Here is a 20189-nt window from a genome sequence, read left to right on the forward strand (position 1 = left end):
AACACCTTTCCAATGACAAACGTTGTGACCACTTGAATCAATTAAATGAATTGATTCTAGAACAATTCAAATAATATTTAGAATAATTTTAAGCACACTAACTAAAGATCGAATCCAAATGAATAGGGACACCGCAAGGTGTTTGGGTACTGTTCCAGAGTACAATTTGATCACAGAGACTAACCGCCAGTCAATGACCGAACGCGGAAATGGATATTTATTGAAGTTTTGGACGAACGTTACTGAAACTTTTGGACGAACGCTATTTCTACCCATTTAGTAGTTAAGAATGAAGAACGAACATTCAGTATAAGACCGAGCTCTACTTATAACGTACGCTTTGGGGCGAGCGTTCGATATAAGACCGAGCGCCACTTAGGACGTACGCTTTGGGACGAGACTCATTACTGATGCGAAATATTAATAGAAATAGAAATTTAATAGATAACAATAGGGAAATGAAATATTCCAGAATGACTAAGTATAGAATTTATATTTTTCAAACTTCTCAATTTCTCACCTAACACTCAGAGCACCTACGTTTGGCCGAACGCTCAAACGTAAGATTAATATAATAGGGCGTTCGTCCTAATTAAGTATTCTTTCCAGATGAAAGAATTCTGCTTTTCAAAGGAATTATACAAATACCGAACGGTCAAGGACCGTCCGATAACGAACGTTCATTATCATAGAATTTCATATTCAAAATCTCACTTACAGTAAACTCATCTTCCAGTATATACTTTCATACATTTAACTAATCATACTATAGCACATTTTATAATTTTCATACATCATTTCACAGTCAAAATCATATACCCAAGATCCAGTCATACAGATTTCATGCTTCACAAAATCACATACGTCATACATCACAACACATACACATGAATTAAACTTAATAAGCTTCCCTTACCTGGATTCGTGAACGAACGTCCTAACGTGCCAAAATTCTGGATTCGCCCAACTACCACTTCTATCCTCAGATCACTCAACTCTTGCGAACTAAAACCATTTAAGAATCAAAGTTTGATTCAGACAAGGAGAATGCAGGTAACCAGGTTTGGTTTTGCATGAAACCTAATAATGAACGACTAAGGGACGAACTTACCAGATTCAAAACTTGAACTTGTTCGGTTTGATGGAAAGCTTAGAACGTCTGGATCTCTTCTACGGTCTCTGAAATTGGATCGGAGAAGAAGAAAGTGAGTTATGGTAGAGAGAAGATGGAGGTTTTCTAGAGAGAAGGCAGAGAATTTGGAAGATCAGAGTTTTGGGGAAGAAGAAGAAGCATGCAGAAGAGTGGGAAGAGTTTTTCAGAAAAATCATTTTCCTTTCCCACGTAGGACGAGCGTCCATTCTCCTGCTGCCACTTGTACTCCACTAACGATTTCGAATGTTCCAAAAATGACACTTGGCAATTGCATGCAGAGTGGGTGTGAGTGCGTTTTAATGGCACTGCACGTGTAGCGCGAGTGCATTTAATGATGGTTAGAGTGTGGGGTTGGGTACGTTTCTTAATACAAATTATGAATAGGTTTCTTGGGTATTAATACGTGATTTGACATGTGGAGGCTGGTTGAGTATTCAAGGCCTTACATAGTTGATAATTAATTATAATTTTTATATATAATAAAGACTATTTTAAAGATTAATAATCATTAATTTATAAATTAATATTTAAATTAGTCATTTTTTAAATTAATTATTATTTAATGATTTTTATAGTGATATAATTTAATGCTTATGTTATTCAGTTAAATGTCTTGATTAATCTTATAACTTAATTTTTACATGAAGGTATCTCTTTTATAACTATTTACATATTTAATATGATAACCTTACACATTAATTACTCTTAAATTATTCATATTCACAATGTATAATTAATGATTTATGATTTATCATTAATCACATAAAATATTTATCAACTTATAATCAAATCAAGTTTATCACATGGAACCACTCAAACGAAATTCATGCAGAAAAAAAAGTTGATATTTGCCTCATTCTCACCTGAATAAGATCACCATAACTTATGTAATCTTTATCACTTAAAAAGATGTGTTTGAATTTATAATTTTTTTATGTAATTCAAAATAATATTTTATGTGCAATCTATAATACAAGTTTAAAAATTTTGTAATTTTTATAAGTAATTTGTAATTGAAGCTTAAAAACTTTAATGATTTAAAAATAATGTATTGGTTACTTGACTACTTCTCGTCATCCTTTATTTATAGGTTTAATCATTCACTAAGTCCCTATTTTCGTATGGAATCTCAACTTAGTCCCTTTCTTTCTGGAAATATCAATTGGGTCCCAAATTTATGAAAATTGCAACAAATGGATCCTTTCCGTTAAATTGTGTGTTAGGGTGTATTTGACGTGGCACGCTGTTGTGAACTTCTTATCTAACGTGGTTGATTCAAGCAGTAGCAGTGAAGCACGTGGATATTTAAATTTTTTAAATAAAAAGAAAATAATTGTTTTAAACCAAAATGGGATTATTCTGAGTGCAGTAAGGAGAAGTGCACAGATCAAACACACTATTAGGAATTAGGGATTGGGATTATTCATGGACAAGCTTCTCACCTTCGCCACTCCTCTCCATTGATGATGCACTGTTGCAATCACCCTCAGCTTCAACTCCAGGGATATATTTTGCAGTCACACAAGCTTTTCTCTTTCCCTTCTTATCAACACCAAGCTTCTTGTCGCTTTAGCCGCTTTTGCAATCACCCTCAGATAATTCATCCATCTCAGTCTGCAACTTTTGCCGCTTCTCTTCAACCCTACAATCAAAATCAGAACAAATTAAACGAGTCTTCCTCCGCATTCCAGAACCCCTTCTTCGATTCGTTCTCGTAAGCTTCCATTGTTGCAAAGTTTAAGCCTTTCTCTTGTTTGCTGCAGTTTTGAAAGTGATCCCTAATTCGATCCACACAAAACTTGAATCCCCTTTTAAAACAATTCTTTTCTTTTTACTTAAAAAATTGTAAATATCCACGTGCTTCACTGCTACTGCTTGAATCAACCACGTCAGATAAGAAGTTCACAACAGCGTGCCACGTCAAACACACCCTAACGTCGTTGGACACAATTTAACGGAAAGGATCCATTTGTTGCGATTTTCATAAATTTGGGACCCAATTGATATTTCCAGAAAGAAAGAGACTAAATTGAGATTTCATGCGAAAATAGGGACTTAGTGAATGATTAAACCTTATTTATAATATATTAGTTTGAAAATAGAGAAATTAAACTCAAACAGAATTATAAAGCTGAATCATAATTATGTAAAAAGAGTTATTACCATTTAATCTTAATTTATTTAATATGATTTTTAAATTAATTAGTGAAAATATTAATAAAATAAAATACCCTACATAATAAGTTATAATTATATGAAAAATGTTAATATTTAAATTATCATAAATTGAAATAATATCTAAATTTTTCTTTTCCTGCATCTGGCTCCTGCTGATTATGTCCTTGTACAGGGTACGGGCTCCAATACTTCTCTCAGAAAGATAAAACCTTTCTCTCTCTCTCTCCCTCTCCCTCTCTGCTTATCCATCACTGAACATTCTTTCTTTCATCAGCCTCAATCAATTCAACTTCAGATTCTTTTCTTTCTAATGATCCAAGTTTTCCACTTTTTCGATTGTTTTGTGGCAATGACGTGGTTCTCAATTCCTTCGCTATCTGAGATCGTAAAACATGTGTCGATTTCAAGCTAGCCCATATGTCAAAGTTGAGATTTTTATGCGGTTAGAGGTGGGTCACTTGGGTTTTGTTCGGTGCAGCTTGTTGGGGTCACCTCTGATTCAATGTCGGTCTGATTGAATGTCTGTCTTATTCATTTGTTTGTATGAATTTAGGAGGGCGATGATAATATATGAGGTTGTTCAAGTGAAATCGAAATTGTTCGTGTTTGTTTTCTCTCAAAATTGAAATAGTTAAACACTCTTTTTGTGATGCACCCCTCGTGGTTTATTTATCCTCAATTTGCATTTTTGATTCTGTTAGTTAGTGATACCTTGATCTTTTAGAAATTACAGTACCTTTGAAATGCTTCACAGATTAACTTATGGACTTCAATTCTGTGGCAACGTTCTCATCCGAATTCTCGAAAAGATAAAGATGAGACGAATTAAGTTTTTTTAATGGAAGAAGTCTAGTTCATTTTTTTTTCTTGAAGTGTTTATTAGAATTTTGTTCTCCGTTGTAAGAATTGTTTGTAGTGTGAAAGTGTGACCACTTTGTTCCAACTGAAATATCTTTAAATCATGCAGATGGGGTTGGATAGGTTGAGCGATTTTGGGTTGGTACTTGGTAGTTTGGTTTCATAGTTTTGAGGATTCAATGTGGTGGGACTTCTTTATTGGTAACCTTTATGTTTCAGTAAAGACAATAACTTTAAGATCGATTGATGTGGGATATCTTTTTTGCCAGTCCCGATAAGATCGTGAGGCGAAAACAGATGGCTGTAGGCGGCAAAACCAGAAATATGTTTGAAGGTTTGGTAAAAGAAGGGTCATTTAAATGGTTGCTTGGCAAGAAAAGTTACTTTGATGAAGAATTGGAAGAGATGGAACATTCTCCTTCTGCTGGGAGGAATTTTATACGAGAGCTCTCTCCTGTTGCAAACCTAGTTGTTCGTAGATGCTCAAAGTAAGTGCGGTTCTGTACAAATTAGCTTGTTTACTCGGGAATTGTTGCTTCATAATCATTTTTCAAATTTTAGTTATGTTGGATTTTGTATGAGTAATTGGTAGCATTGGACCTTCCCCTGTTTTTTGTTTGACACAAGTTGATTGGAAATTCAACTGTAATGCAGAATCCTTAAGACCTCTTCAATTGATCTTCAGGAGAGCTTCAATCAGGAGGCTTCTGATTCTATAAAGCATCCATCACGATATGCAAGGCATTTATTGGAATATTGTTGTTTCAAGGCACTTTTCCTGACTACACAAATGACTGGTCATCTCTTTGATAAAACATTCCGGCGTTTGACATTCGACATGATGTTGGCTTGGGAAGTCCCTGCTGCTGACAGCCAACCTTTAACCAGTGTATGTTTTTCAGACTACACAAATGCCCTTTTTGCTGTTAAGACTGGTGGGCCTTATACAATAAAATGGGGAATATGGATCAAAGAAATGAATAACTAGAATTCTTAAGTGTATTAATATATTTCTTTCTTTGTTAGTTATCTCTGTTCATTTCTATGGATGACCAGAAATTATACTCAAAATATCTTCTCTGGTCTTCTCTGAACTTGATAGTTTGTGAGTTTCCATTGTTATATGCATACAAATAGATATAATTAATAAGTTTATATCCTCTTATTGATCTATATATGTCTCTTATATGCATACTATAGGTTAGTTTGTGTTATCTTTAGTAATTTGGTCTTTCTGAATATTGACGGTTGTCAAACATTCTAGAAGGTTGACGAGGAGGTATCAGTTGGTTTAGAAGCTTTCTGTCGAATAGCCCCTTCAATTCCTATCATTGCTGATGTCATCATTAGTGAAAATCTTTTTGAGGCGCTGAGTTCATCAACTGATGGTCGCCTTCAGTTCCCCATCTATGACAAGTACCTCAGTGGCTTAGAAAGGTTTGAAATTATTCCTTGAAAGTTAAAAATATAATGTATCTTTTTCTTGTCTGGTATTCCTTTGACTTCCAAGTTTCATTTATACTGGCCATTTTTCCTGCTTTTTATGTATGGGCATGTTTGATTCTTTTTTTCTCATTTTATTTCTTCATTTTTTTGGGGGGCAGGGCATAGGACATATTTGTCAGTAGGAATGTTGACAAATTTTCTTTCAGACATGATTCATAGTTTAAAAGGAAATTGACTGGATATATAGATGGGTAGATCGATTATCAACTCTTACCCTAGTTTTATAAAATTCTATTTAGGTAGTGTTAGACCTAGCAATATGGGCTTTATTTCTTTAAAATATAAATTCCTATAATTAGCTTCTATAGCAGCTCTGTTTTTTTTGGGCTTTTGTTCACCAAAAAACTACTTTTATTTTTTAAGAGCTTTGTTAAATTGTTTTTTGGCTTAATTTCTGCTTCTAAGGGGGAGAGAAGCGCAAAAATGTTGGCTGAGTTGCTACCCTGGCTCTAAAAAGGATAAAGACATTTTAGTTTTTAGCGCGTGAAAGTGAAATTTTCGGGCAAAATTTAGACACAATTTTTACTTCAAGTATTATAGTTTAAGTGTTATGCATTGTTTAAGTTCCTTCTAATTGTTCTTAACTTTTTGAAGTGGTCAGTGGAATCCCTCCCATCTATTTTCTGCAATGATTATCCTATGAATTTATAAGAGAATGAAACTGTGGGAGGATTGACTTACAAGAATATAGATAGTACTGCTCAGTTTTACTTATTCTTGTTGATGTTTCAAGTAAATTTTTCTGAAACAATTTAGTGGAATCCCTTCTGTCTATTCTTTGCAATGATTATCCTATGGATTTATAAGAGAATGAAACTGTGGGAGGGTTGGCTTACAAGAATATAGACAATACTATTCTTCTTTACTTATATAGGTCAGTAGTAAGGCTTTGTATAGCTATGATCGAAGGCATGACATTGACATCTCTGCAATTACCCCTTCTACTTTGGCTACTCTACTAGTAGCTATATGCACTTAATCGGGAAGACTTTCCAAATCACACAAGAATATACTACATAAATCAGCAATTTTTTTAGTAAGGCATCTTTGCTTTCCAAGTACTCCTTCTATTTCTTGTTCTTTTCATCCTATTTAATAAAATCTGACATTTCTTTCCCATTCTCATTTCTTGGTTCCTATCAACATTAATAGCATAGATATTGAAAAAAAATCATTAAATTTTCTTAGTTTTACTTAAAATTAAGTGCAGTTTTTCAGAAGTAGTTTTGGAGAAATTTATGGACCCTTAGATTTAATGTTTGTGCCAACAGCACTCGGAAGATGATAGATTAGAGTAGTTGGTAATTAGAAATAGTTGTTGGTTAAAGTTGTAGAGGCAGGGAATTAGGTTAAATGTAAGACCCGGGAAATTTAGAGATTATAAATAAGAGTGTAGAAAATAAAGAAAGGTACTTTAAATAATAGAAGTTGAAGATTAGAAAAAAATAGAACGTTATGTTTTAAAACCACTTGAGATATTATAGGGAGCACTACCTAGTTGGTTTCTTTTAGTTATAATATAATTTAATTTTAAAAGATAAAAATGGATTTATAAAATGAGAAATAGAAATAGAAGAAAGGGAAAGGGGAACGTATAGAGATAGCTACGGAAAAACTGAGAGAAAGAAAAAGAGAGGACGATGAGACACATAGATTGAAGAGGAGAAAATTATTTTTGAGAAGATAGCAAGAATCTGTGATTGATTGATCTTTATCATGAAGTTTTATAATTGACTAAGTATGGGAAGCTTAACTTTATTTTATTGTTTTATTGTAGGATGAATTTGGGGATATGTCTGATTTTTTTTGGATGTATGGGAAGCTAATCCTATTTTATTATTGATAATTGTAATTGCTAATTTTAATCTGTTCATAAATCTAATTAAATGTCTTCTTAAAAATTTATCTTTTCAAATTTGTTTAGAGAGAAAAAGGAAACATCATGAATCATCCAATTAGAGCACACACATCACACTGTTCTTCAAAGCATTTAAAATTAGCAACTACAATTATCAATAATAAAAGAGGATTTTCCCATACATCCAAAAAAATCAGAGATATCTCCAAATTCATCATACAATAAAACAATAAAACAAAGGTAAGCTTCCCATACCTTAGTCAATTATAAAACTTCATGATAAAGATCAATCAATCACAGATTCTTGCTATCTTCTCAAAAATAATTTTCTCCTCTTGAATCTATGTGTCTCACCGTGCTCCCTTTTTCTTTCTCTCAGTTTTTACATAGCTATCTCTCTATGCTCCCCTTTCCCTTTCTTCTATTTCTATTTCTCATTTTATAAATCCATTTTTATCTTTTAAAAATAAATTATATTATAACTAAAAGAAACCAACTAAGCAGTGCTCCCTATAATATCTCAAGTGGTTTTAAAACATAACGTTCTATTTTTTTCTAATCTTCAACTTCTATTATTTAAAGTACCTTTCTTTATTTTCTACACTCTTATTTATAATCTCTAAATTTCTCGGGTTGTACCTTCAATGCATAAATAGAAGGAGGGGATAGAAGCGTGGGCATTCTGTTTGGTCATCATTTGAGAACTGGGCTTTAGCTCTATTGTTGAAAGGGAAAATCCTTAGAAGGAGAATTTATCCGTAGCTTCTTTGTTTATAATTCAATAAAGATTACTGAAGTATTTTTTCCCATCTTTATATTTCTTTCTCTGAAAACTGAGAAGCCTCTTCTAGGTTCCTTAACAACAGGAAAAGGGTTAGTGCAGTTTTACTGTATCCTTTAACATCGGTAAAAGGTGATGGTGTTGTTTAAAGACTCACGACAGTCATGCTTATTATTTGAGAAAGCCTTTCTCCCCTATTAGCACTCGAACACCTTATTAAGTTTGTAATGAAAATTTAGGCTAGTGTATGCACATAATTGTGATGGTTATTCTGACTCCGGCTTGTGGACTGAAGTTCAGGTTCATTGCTTCTAATCACACGCCAAAATTATTCAATAACATTTTCAGTTTAATTTTTTATTTTATATTTTTTAATTTCAGAGAGGGAGCTTCTGTATTTATCTGCGTCAGTCTCTGATGCAACAGTCTGTTGTTTTCTTGCATTATTTAGTATGCGATCAGTGGTATGCACAATTTTTTTTTTGCATAAATTATTTAATTGTTATGTTTATTTAACAGAGCTATAAGAAAAATGAAGAGCAATTCTGAGTCGTCTCTATTGGCTGCTGTAAGATTCTCTAGAGAAGAGAAGATTCTCGAGGTTGATGGAACAGTCACAACACAACCAGTCCTTGAGCATGTAGGAATATCAACCTGGCCTGGTAAGTGTGGGAAAAGGATAAATTTATTAGCTATGTTTCTTAAGCACATGCCCCACCAATTTATTATATATACTTAGTGATAAAGTACGAGTATACATTGTTTATTCTTAACTTTTCTCTTTGTGGCATGATGCAGGAAGGTTAATCCTGACAGATCATGCACTTCATTTCGAAGCACTTCGTGTTGTATCATATGATAAACCAAAAAGATACGACTTGTCAGAAGATCTTAAACAAGTTGTTAAACCTGAGTTGACTGGACCATGGGGTACTCGACTTTTTGACAAGGCAGTCTTCTATAGTTCATCTTCCCTGTAAGTAATTTAACAATTATAACTGCTGAAAATTTGTCTTGTTATTAACTTTCAAAAGTACTTCTCTTGTAGATCAGAACCTGTTATACTAGAGTTTCCAGAACTTAAAGGTCATGCACGTCGTGATTATTGGTTAGCTATCATCCAAGAGATTCTGTATGTTCACAAATTCATAAGCAAATATGGAATTAAAGGGGTTGCACGGGATGAAGTGCTTTGGAAGGCTGTTTTAGGAATTTTGCGTTTACAAGCTATTCAGGATATTAGTTCCCCGATTCCTGTACAGAATGATGCTCTTCTCATGTTTAATTTATGTGATCAGCTTCCAGGTGGAGACTTGGTATTAGAAACCCTTGCAAATATGGCAAACAGAAGAGAGTCAGATCGTGAGAATGATTTCAAGGATGGTGGTGGAATGCGTTCTATCTCAGCCTTGGACATGGTTTCTAACTTAGGATTTGTATTTGGAACAAGTTCAAACAACTCAAATGAGAGCAGGATTGCTGTGGGTGAAATATCTGTTGGAGAAATGACTGAATTGGAAATAGCGATTAAAGAATCTAAGAACAATCATAAAAAGGTTATATCTGCACAAGCTACAGTTGATGGTGTTAAAGTTGACGGTATTGACACTAATTTAGCTGTCATGAAGGTACTATTTTAGTATGCTCTTTATAACCCTTTAGTCAAACTGTTATACATTGTAGAATGATAAATTTTAGAATAGTTAACCTAGCTTAAGTATTATCCTATTCTGATACTTATAATTTCATCTACTTTCAGGAGTTACTTTTTCCTATAAATGAACTTTGGAAGTCTCTTCAAGCTTTGGCATATTGGGATGATCTAAGGAAGTCTTCAGGGTTTTGTTTGTTTTTCAGTTACATCATTTACCGGTAAAACTTCTTTAAATCAAGTAATATTCTGTTGATCTGTTTTTTGTCAAGAGGCAGGAGATAGAAAATATATTTTTTATGAAATTGTTATAGAAATTTGACAAGTTATTTTCAGGGGGAAATTCTGGATGATTTGCTATGGGATACTATTGTAATAATAAATGGTGTTGAGAATAACTCAATAAACATTGAACGCGAATAACTCAATAAGCATTGAACAAGAATTCTTTCTTGGGTTTGTTTTACACCATATTTGGACTCCGCTTAGGTAGAACTATGACCAGCAAAACTTTTCCTACCAAGTATCAACATTGAATAAGCATGTATGTAGCTTGGTAAGAATTCATAGATTCTGAAGTTATATGTTTGGTTTGTTGAAATTGTAGGCCTTTAATGTAGAGGGGGGAAGCGTAATAGAGATTGAATAATGTGAACTTGTTGTTGATCTGGACTGATGCAATTTGATGTAATATAGAAGACAGCACCAGCGTCTAATTATATATTAATCTTGGGTTCCTTGAGAAAACCCATGCTAAAAGATCATGTAAAAATATTCTGATACATTAATAGTATTACAAAATGTTTTCTTGATATTTTAACATGATTCATATGAATCATATCTAAGCAATTTTCAAACTAATTTATAACAACTGTGATATTCCCTTACAATGATTTTCTCATAAATTGATCTGGAAACCAATGTTATCTGCCTTACCAGTACACCTCTCCATTTAACATGCCAGGCTCTAACACACCCTTCTCCTCTCTACCTCTTCCCCCCGAACTGTCTTCATTGCAATCATAGTGCTACACACGAATTTGGTGTACTCCATTTATCTAGTTCATAATCTTTGGTATTATTGCCTAGTCAGTATTTTTGTACATGTTTTCATATGAAAAGAACTCGTTACAATGATCAAAACTTCCTTTATTTATAACAAAAAGAAGGTGAAAAATCCTATTCTAGGTGGTGTTCTATTGCCAGCCGAAGATCCGTTGTGGTTGTTAAAGTTGGAGGGTGGAAAAGATTTTGTTATAGGGAGGCATGATACGCTTGTTTGCACCTTCTGAGTTGGCATATTTAGTGATTCATGTGAAAATCCAATTGTATTTGCTGTTTCATTGTTTTGATAATTTAAACATATAAGAAATACCAAATATTTTATGTGAGTGAAAAACACAGAAATACTGAATACTTCAGAACTTGTTTGATTTTTAAAAAAATACTTTTCTCTGTTTTATTCAAACAAAATAAGCCCTTCGGTTCTCATTTTCAGCTTTCTTTTTGGTGCTTGTTGTGATGACAGATTTCCCTTGTTTCATTAACTTAGATAATCGGATTATTGCAGGAATTGGCTTGGCTATGCTGCATCACTGATGCTTATGTTATTTGCTGTTTTTATGATAATTACCCGATGGTTTAGCCAAGGTAGGTCAGTTCCCGAAGTTAAAGTAATTGCTCCTCCCCCAATGAATACAATGGAACAGCTTTTGGCCGTTCAGAATGCTGTCTCTCAAGCTGAACAATTCATCCAGGACGGCAACGTAATTTTGCTCAAGCTTCGCGGCCTGTTGCTGTCCATTTTTCCTCAGGTGCTGTCTCATTCTTTCCCTTTTGCTAATATTCAATTCTTAATGAATAATACACACTGTGTACACATTCCAACCATAGTTTCTCTCTATGATAAGTCCTTATTTCATAAAAAACTGTCTTAAAAGTCATATCTCTGATGGGTTGACAGTGAAAAACTTCTTAAAATGTTATTTGAGTATTTCATCCAATATATGATACCTGGTTCCATTTATATGGTTATCAGGCCACAGAGAAGTTGGCCTTTTGCCTTCTATCAGCAGCCTTGATTTTGGCTTTCATGCCCTATAAATACATAGTTTTGCTACTCTTCTTGGAGATATTCACAAGATATTCGCCTCTGAGGAAAACTAGCACCGAGAGATTGATGAGGAGATTAAAGGAATGGTGGTTCAGCGTACCAGCAGCTCCTGTTACAATTGAAAGAGATAAAGAGGAAAAGAAGAAAAAATAGATTGTTGCATGGTTAAATGTTCTGTGTATATGTTTTTGTTTAATATTGCTTTTCTCTTGTATATAGAGATGTGTGGAAGCAAATTAATTAATTAGAAAATGCAATTACACTTTCCTACGTAAAACTCTTGCATAACATCCAATCATGAAAAAGCACAAACATACACACACACACATATATATATATATATATATATATATATATATATATATATATATATATATATATATATATATATATATATATGTATGTATATGTATATATATGTATGTATATATGTTATCTGTCAACAAATAAAATTTAAATCTGTAAATGCATAGATTTTTTTAGTTGCTGAGAAATGCATAATTAAATAATTAATATTAGCTGACGTATGACTAAGTAATTTAGGTTCAAGATATTGGGTTGTATAGTGTCTATTAAATAAGTTGGTGATGTCACGGAATAAAACTATATTCGGAGGAGATATCTATACAGTGTAGTGTGCATCCAAAGATTTTGACAGATTTCATTCTACTTGCAAACATGAATAATTTGTAACAACTAAATAATCTTTTAAGATATATATATTTTCCAGTATTTGAAATTGTTATGATTTTAATAATGATTTGTTGATAGCATAATGATATATACATTACGGGAAAATTCTCACCTCAAAGTTATCTTTAGATATGCCAAAAATAAAATGACAGCTTAGTTTAAACTTCTGATTCACAAACTGTGGTCCTCCCAAAATATAAACTTTCGTCTTCATTATTTGTTTATTGTGTCATATGTGCGACTTTCCTAAAAGTGATGCATGTTTGCTTAAAACAAACAAAACAACGTTCGAATAATATACTGTTGGGGCAAGCTATTTTAATTGCTGCCATTGTTTCACGCGTCTTGTTCCTTTATAACTGTGGCCTATCAGTTATGTTCTAACACTTCAAATTTAAACAAAAGAAAAAACTATTCTTTCTTATATTTGATTATCCACACAGAAAAATTAGGTGAGATTCTGAAATATTTGCAACTCGTGGAAACCACCTAATACTTGAGAACATAACTTTTTCAGCTTCATGATTCACATTGTCTTTTTTCTAAAAGTATACTTGTTCACAAATTATAAAAACATTTACGTATGAAACCAACATGATCCACAAAACATGTGGAAGTTTTCTGAAGCTGTAAAAGAAAGGATCATGTCATGCATGGCAAACATATCACATAGAAAGCTATATCTTTCTTTATTATTCTGAATTAAAATTCTATGAAACTGGGTATGAAAGTAACGACTGTAAAAATTCCTGTAGATACAACTTTTCTACAAAAACAAAAACCATTTATAATTCTTAAAAAAATGAAGTTCTATCCTGAAAAAACTAGAACCTTTATTGACTCAAACAAAAAAAGGTTAAACTATAATCAGCGATCACGAAACTCTTTCGTTCCTTCCAATGTGGCCGGTGATGGAATAGAGGCCCTCAAGTTATGTGAGAAGAACAAAGAATCTGAGTAATTCATCAATGGCGGACTCGAACACACGAACTTTGTGGAGCTCGGCGCCATCATTGTCACGTAAGGGGTCATCGGAGGCTCTATAATCGGTCCCTCCCCTGCCATGAAACAAGAGTTAACTTGGTTTTCTCCCATGCTGCTGCTACAATTATTTTCTTCTGTTATCACCGACGATGCCTCATTTTCCTCGTTTCTCAAAATAATCATACTTTCTCTATCACTTTCCTTGTCTCCCATCACCGCCGCAAGGTTACCACCTGACTCCTGCTTCAACGGTTGTAGCGGCGGTGGGTTGTCCTCGTCCTCGTCCTCTGAATCCGAACGAGAGAGGCCGGTGAGTTTTTGCACCAATGACATGAAATCCTTAGGTTGAGTGTGGATAACTTTTGGAGAATGTGTGTAAATGATGACCGGGTGACGTTGTTGCTGCGGTCTGTACGATGATGCCGGCATTGCACTGTTAACCAGCGATGTTGATATTGATGATGACGATGAAGATGAGGACTTTTTTATGAAATGAGATTCCTTGCTGATTTTCAAAGGTGGTGGTAGCAATCCATTGGTGTTCTTGTTATTGGCGGAGGTGATTTCTCTCTTTGAATGGAAGTGTGAAGGGCTCATGGCTTTTGGTTTTGAAGAAAGGTAACAATAGCCAGAAACAGAGGTTATGGAATCGGTAATACAGTTTGCTTTAATTGGATCTGAGTTAAAAATAAAAACAGTGAACAGAAAAATGGAAAGAAAATGAAGATTATTGTTCTGTGTGGAGACGAGGCAAAGATTTGGAGAGATGAGTGTGTTTGTATATATAGAGTTTAGGTTTTGCATGGCCCATGCAAATGCTAGCCAGTGGAATAGTGACACGTACGCAATATGAAAATTAGGGATGGGTAGTTTGGGGATTTCCATAATATGGAAGAAGTGCTGAGGTGCCGGGAGGAGCGAAATGGCGCGAATGAGTTGATGGGTGAGCTACACGCGTCACTGTGTGAGCGGTGTTTTTCATGTCGTGGTGTGGCGGCGCATTCGGAGGAAAAATATATGGTTGTTCCTTCACAAAACATGAAAATTTCCGAGAATAATGTTTTATAGAAAGAAAATAAAACGTGAAATATAAAAATTCCGAGAATAATGTTTTATAGAAAGAAAATAAAACGTGAAATATAAAAATTCCGAGAATAATGTTTATTATTGATAAATGTGAAAAAGAATTATTTTTATACTTATAAATAAGCTTAATCTTGTAATTATTCACGTGTTTCTTCGTTGAAAAATTGTAATAGGTAATAGATTGTTATGTAAAATATTGTACATAAAATTATGTATTATTTAGACTCTGTCAGCCAATCTTCGCAAAACGAAAACCAAAATTCGCACTGCCAGGAAATTCGCGTAGCGCACCAGTACTGTGCCCTGAGCGAATAACATCAGTTAAAGTGCAGCAGTTAAGAAAATTTGCATAGAGCTGTGCGCGGAGCGAATTAATGAATTTAAGTGACTTTAAAAGACGTGACAGAGCAACAAAAAAATTTTCTGCTAACAGAAGTTCCGGACAAAAGAAAGAAACGAAAACATCTCATGAACTTCCGGTCAAGGCATCAAGACACTATTGTTGCAAGAGATTGCTTCAAATGTGTACGTTTTAGATGACTAAGAGTAGTTAAATTTCTGTTTCGTTGGGATTGGATGTAATGAACTCACTATGATTTAATTTTCCTGCTCAATACATCGTTGTTCGTGCTCTTTCTTGAATTTATTATCGTTCTATGAAAATATAATGTTATATGAATGTCTTTGATTACTCGAAAGTAACTTTAAACATGAACGTAGATAGAGCACTTAAGTGATTGGGATCTAAGGATAGACTCAGATCATTCTTAACATCGGACTTAATGCAAATTGTATGTTAAATTGACTAAGAGATTATCATTTTAATATATTAATTTAGAACTAGTTGCTGAGGGATTAGGACTAGTATGCCTTGATGTGAATGTTTGAATGAAGTAATGAAATATTGAAAGAGTTTTATATTTATATGATTCATGAAACTCAATTCCAACGAAATTTATTTTATATAAAAATTCCTTACGCACTAACTGTTTGATAAAATACCAAAAATAGTTTTTTGTGTTGTTTTGTGCATTTTGACGTGTAATTGAGTTATAAAAGGAAGAATTGTTAGCAAGTCCCTTCGGAGACGATACTTTTACTTATTCACTGTATTACTTGGAATGATTTAGTATACTTTTTGAAAAATTATCAATTATTAAGCTTAAATACTAATAATTAAAAATGTAATTGAATAGTAGGGTTATATAATTTATATTAATATCTTTTAGACATCTTATATTAATATTTCTGAATTTTCACTCAAACTATCTATTTATATCACGATCATATGTTAAATGATAGAAAAATGTCTATTTATTTATCTCCCAAATTCCAAGCTATCGCTTAAGTGCTTATGCTAAAGACATCTAAACACATTAATTCTTTGAAAATCAAATTCGTATGATCTGAGATAACAATTTTCCTTCAACATTTAAATATTAACACTTGCATACAAAGTCAGAAAGAAAACAAAATAAATAAATAAATAAATAAAAACTTAGTCCAAAGCAAATTTTAAGTAGTTGAAATTCCTATATGCAATTACTTCTTAATTACTAGAATCTGATAAAAAAAAAGATGAAATTTAGCTTAAAAAATTATAGGATATATAAAAAATGTTAGAATATCATTTTTAGAAAAAAAAAAGAAAGAATTTAAAAAATAAATAACTACATCTTAAAATTTTTATCCTTTTAAATTTTTTTTAAAGATTAAATATGCTTTTAATTTTCTAACTTTACTCCTTTATTTTTGTTCTTAACTTAAAAATGATTAAATATATCCATTTTAATTTAATTATATAAATTTTTTTAACGTGTTATATTTTGAATTAATATTTAAATTGTTTATATAATTTAACATTTTTAATCTATAATATTGTTTAATAAAAAAAAAATTAACTTTGTTAAATTAAAAAAACGGTATCTATTTTTTTATTTTTAAAATTTGAAAAAAAAATGTATGAAGAAGAACAAAGTTTACTATCTTTTAAAACGCCATTCTATCCTCATTTTAATTCATTGATATCTGTAGTGGAATTTCTGGGTATTGTTTGTATTTCTAATTCAAAGACGTTGAAAATGAATTTCCACAGTGATGAATAATTGTCTTTTTCCTATTATCTGTTATACTTTTCTCTCACATTTGTACTTTTACGAGACTATGTCTTCTGTTATACAATTCTCCATTCTCAGGTCAGTTCTGTGGGCTTTAATACTTATTTTTCTAATAAGTTATCGGATAGTCAGTCTATGATTTATTATGAGTCGGTCCATAAACTGATAAGTAGAATCAGTATTGAAAATAGTTATGTTAATTTTGAGTTAAGTTATAATGGTTTGAGTTATAATTAAATCAATTAATTAGAAATTCATATAAAAAATTATAAATATAGATTTGTGATATTTAAATAGAGGATTATATCAGTTATATATTTATTGTTAATATCATTGAATATTTGTTGATTTTAATATCAACATTTTTTTAAATATAATTTTCTATTTTGACTAAACGACAATTAATATGAAATGAAAAAAAAACTAAACTTGAAATTTAGAAATCATTTGAAAAACTAGTGTTAACCTCAGCTCCTTAAAATGAAATAATTTGTTTTACTTTATTCTTTAGATATATGTTATTATAATAATCATTATAATTATTTAAAATTTTGGACAAAGTGGTAATTTTAAAAAATTAAATGACGCCTTCGAAATTTGCTAATTTCAAATGTTAATTTGACCATTTAAAATAAGTTATTCTAGAATATTCTATTAGTTAATTTTAACTCATACTTTGTAGGCTAGCTAAACAAGTGCATTACTCAAGATCTCTTTTCATTGTTGTTTTATAAAAATTCTAAGGCTCTGTTCTTTTGAGTGGATATGAGGGAATCGATTTGAGGGAGTTTGAGAGGATTTAAAGATAAATTCTTTTATTGTTTATTTGAGTGAATTTAAAGGTAAACGAGAGTGAATTTGAAAATAAAATTTGTGAGAATTAGTATAGAATTGTATTAACGTGACAAATTAAAAAATTTATTTCCAAATTCACTCTTATTTACCTCCAAATTCACTCAAATAAACGATAAAAAAATTTATCTTCAAATCCTCTCAAATTCCTCAAATTCACTTCCTCAAATCCATTCAAAAAACAAAGTAATCATCTTTTATAAAAAACAGTATATCACATAGATAAAAAAAAGAAAAATACATTTTCAGAAAAAAGATTATTATGTTTGAATATTAAAATAATTTTGAAAAGGGTTGCTGATATTTTTCTTATAATCTAGAATAAGTACGATTAATGGGTCAATATAAGTAGGTGAATATTTAAAATAGTATTTTATTTTCAAACATAGTTTGAAAAGTAATACTTTTTTTTATATATTCATGGAGGCCATTAGTTTTGACCAACTCGCACGCGGCTACACCACATGCATGTGGGTCCCACCACAGGTCCAATTAATTGCAGCCGTTGGTTGCTCCAACTGAATTTGATCCAGCCGGCCAAGATCTCACTCACTATAAAATTGTGGCTGGGTCCCACCTATCATATTATTTATGCTTTTTCGTTTTGAAATATTACTTATGTTATCAAATATTTAGTTCAGTTAATTGAATCGAGGATTTGAATTATTGAAAGTTTATATATATATATATATATATATATATATATATATATATATATATATATATATATATATATATATAACTCATGGATGAAAAAAAGGTAATATTATTTACATTAGAAAATATATAAATTTTAAAATTTATAAAAAGCTAAGAAATGGAGGAAGCATAAGAATATATTGACTAAATTTGTAATAATTAAGGATTTAATAATTTTAAAATTTCTTATTTTTATAATAAAGATTATTCTAATATCAAATTCATTCAATCGTTAGAACTAATCACTCTATATATACATATAAGATAAGATATTGTCTATTGTGTGTTTTATTTCAATTATTTTAAAAAATAGTATAAAAGATATTTAACTTTGTCTTAAACTTTAGACATGAAATTATTAGATGTGATAATAATATATTTTTTACTAAATAAGTTGCATTAATTTTTTTTAAATATTATCAAATTACATAAATTTATCCTATATTTGTTCACTTAAACATTAACCTTCTATTTTATACATTGCATTAGTATTTTTTAATGGTTTAAAAAATATGATACCATTTTTCCTGTGGTGAGAATTGTAAGCATGTCTAAATAACTTTTGTAAAAATAAAATAAACATTTTCGCAAACTAAAAGTAATCTATGTGTTAAAAGTATTTTCTACAAAAAATATTTATAATTAACTTATATAAAACTAATTTTAATGTAATAAAATAATTTTTCTTTTGGATATTGATCTAAACGTGTCCTTTTTTTGTGTATAGACTTGGCTTCCTGATTCGTGTCTCCCACTTAGTTACTGTCAAATGTAATCTGATCTTCTTCTATATTAGCTATTTTTTTTTTCAGTTTCTTTTTGTTTTTTTCCCAACTTATACAAAAAAAACCAAAATTAATAACAAATTTCGATTTCAAATACATTGATTTCTATAATGAATAACTGATTTTATTAACATATTATTTTCCCCACAAACAAAATTGGAAACTATTTATTTCAAACAGATTAAGGTATGTTCGATTAATTTTATAAAGGAAAAAATAGTTTTTAATAAACATTTATTAAAATCTCAAATTTCTTTTAAAAAGTAACAGAACAAAATGACAGAAAAAAGTATATTTTTTTAAAGTAACTTTGTAGCGTCTATGAAGAAGACAGAAAGAGACAGTTAAAAGTATAAAAAAATGTTTATGATTTTTGTGGACAAAACTATCTTTCATAGTTACATGTTATTCCAACATGGTTATGTTTATCCTCTCACTATTTTATCAGTTGTTTTTAAATAAACTATTTTAATGAAGATACAAATACTTTTTAATATAAAAAAAATACTCAAAAGTAAATAACCTTTATTGTTTAAAAAATAATATATTATTTAGAAATTGAATTTAAAAGGTAATTTAAATATATCTTTTTAACTTTTCAAAAAATATTTTTATAAAAAAATAAGTTGTTTAAACAATTATGTTACAATAAAAATTAAGAAAATCTAGCTCCAATGTGCAACTCATGTTTGATTTTGTTTATTAGCCATATTATGTTTATCTAACTTTTAAGGCAAATTAAGACTATTTTGGCCTTTTCTCATTTTTCATGTTTATTTTTTGTATTTATTCTTCTCATTTATGAGATGAGACATTTTGTTTATTTTTTCTATGATAACACATAAATATATTTGTTTATAATGTTTAACTTATAT

The 20189-nt window shown here is 31.0% G+C and overlaps 2 protein-coding genes across 4 annotated transcripts; one reads left to right on the forward strand and one right to left on the reverse strand.

Moving 5' to 3' along the window:
* Positions 1–3486: 3486 nt before the first annotated feature.
* LOC124831918 (uncharacterized) lies at positions 3487–12375 on the forward strand. 3 transcript variants are annotated; one of them, XM_047306019.2, is made up of 10 exons: positions 3487–3780; positions 4459–4677; positions 4844–5078; positions 5454–5626; positions 8854–8996; positions 9133–9310; positions 9383–9962; positions 10094–10206; positions 11556–11799; positions 12024–12375. In XM_047306019.2, the coding sequence occupies exons 2-10, from the start codon at positions 4487–4489 to the stop codon at positions 12249–12251; spliced, it is 2085 nt and encodes a 694-aa protein (XP_047161975.1). In that variant the 5' UTR covers positions 3487–3780; positions 4459–4486; the 3' UTR covers positions 12252–12375. The 3 variants fall into 3 exon arrangements, with proteins under 3 accessions (XP_047161975.1, XP_047161974.1, XP_087969721.1); XM_047306018.2 differs by lacking the exon at positions 3487–3780 and adding an exon at positions 4174–4373 and having other exon boundaries at positions 5457–5626; XM_088113595.1 differs by lacking the exon at positions 3487–3780 and adding an exon at positions 4177–4373.
* A 1283-nt stretch (positions 12376–13658) lies between these two features.
* On the reverse strand, positions 13659–14500 carry LOC124831913 (VQ motif-containing protein 20-like). Its single transcript, XM_047306010.2, has one exon. It carries the CDS (start codon positions 14370–14372, stop codon positions 13659–13661), a length of 714 nt encoding a protein of 237 aa, XP_047161966.2. The 5' UTR covers positions 14373–14500.
* Between the last annotated feature and the right edge of the window lie 5689 nt (positions 14501–20189).

Source organism: Vigna umbellata, chromosome 4, assembly GCF_029865625.1.
Source record: "Vigna umbellata cultivar VRB3 chromosome 4, Vumbellata_1.0, whole genome shotgun sequence".
Lineage (NCBI taxonomy): Eukaryota > Viridiplantae > Streptophyta > Magnoliopsida > Fabales > Fabaceae > Vigna > Vigna umbellata.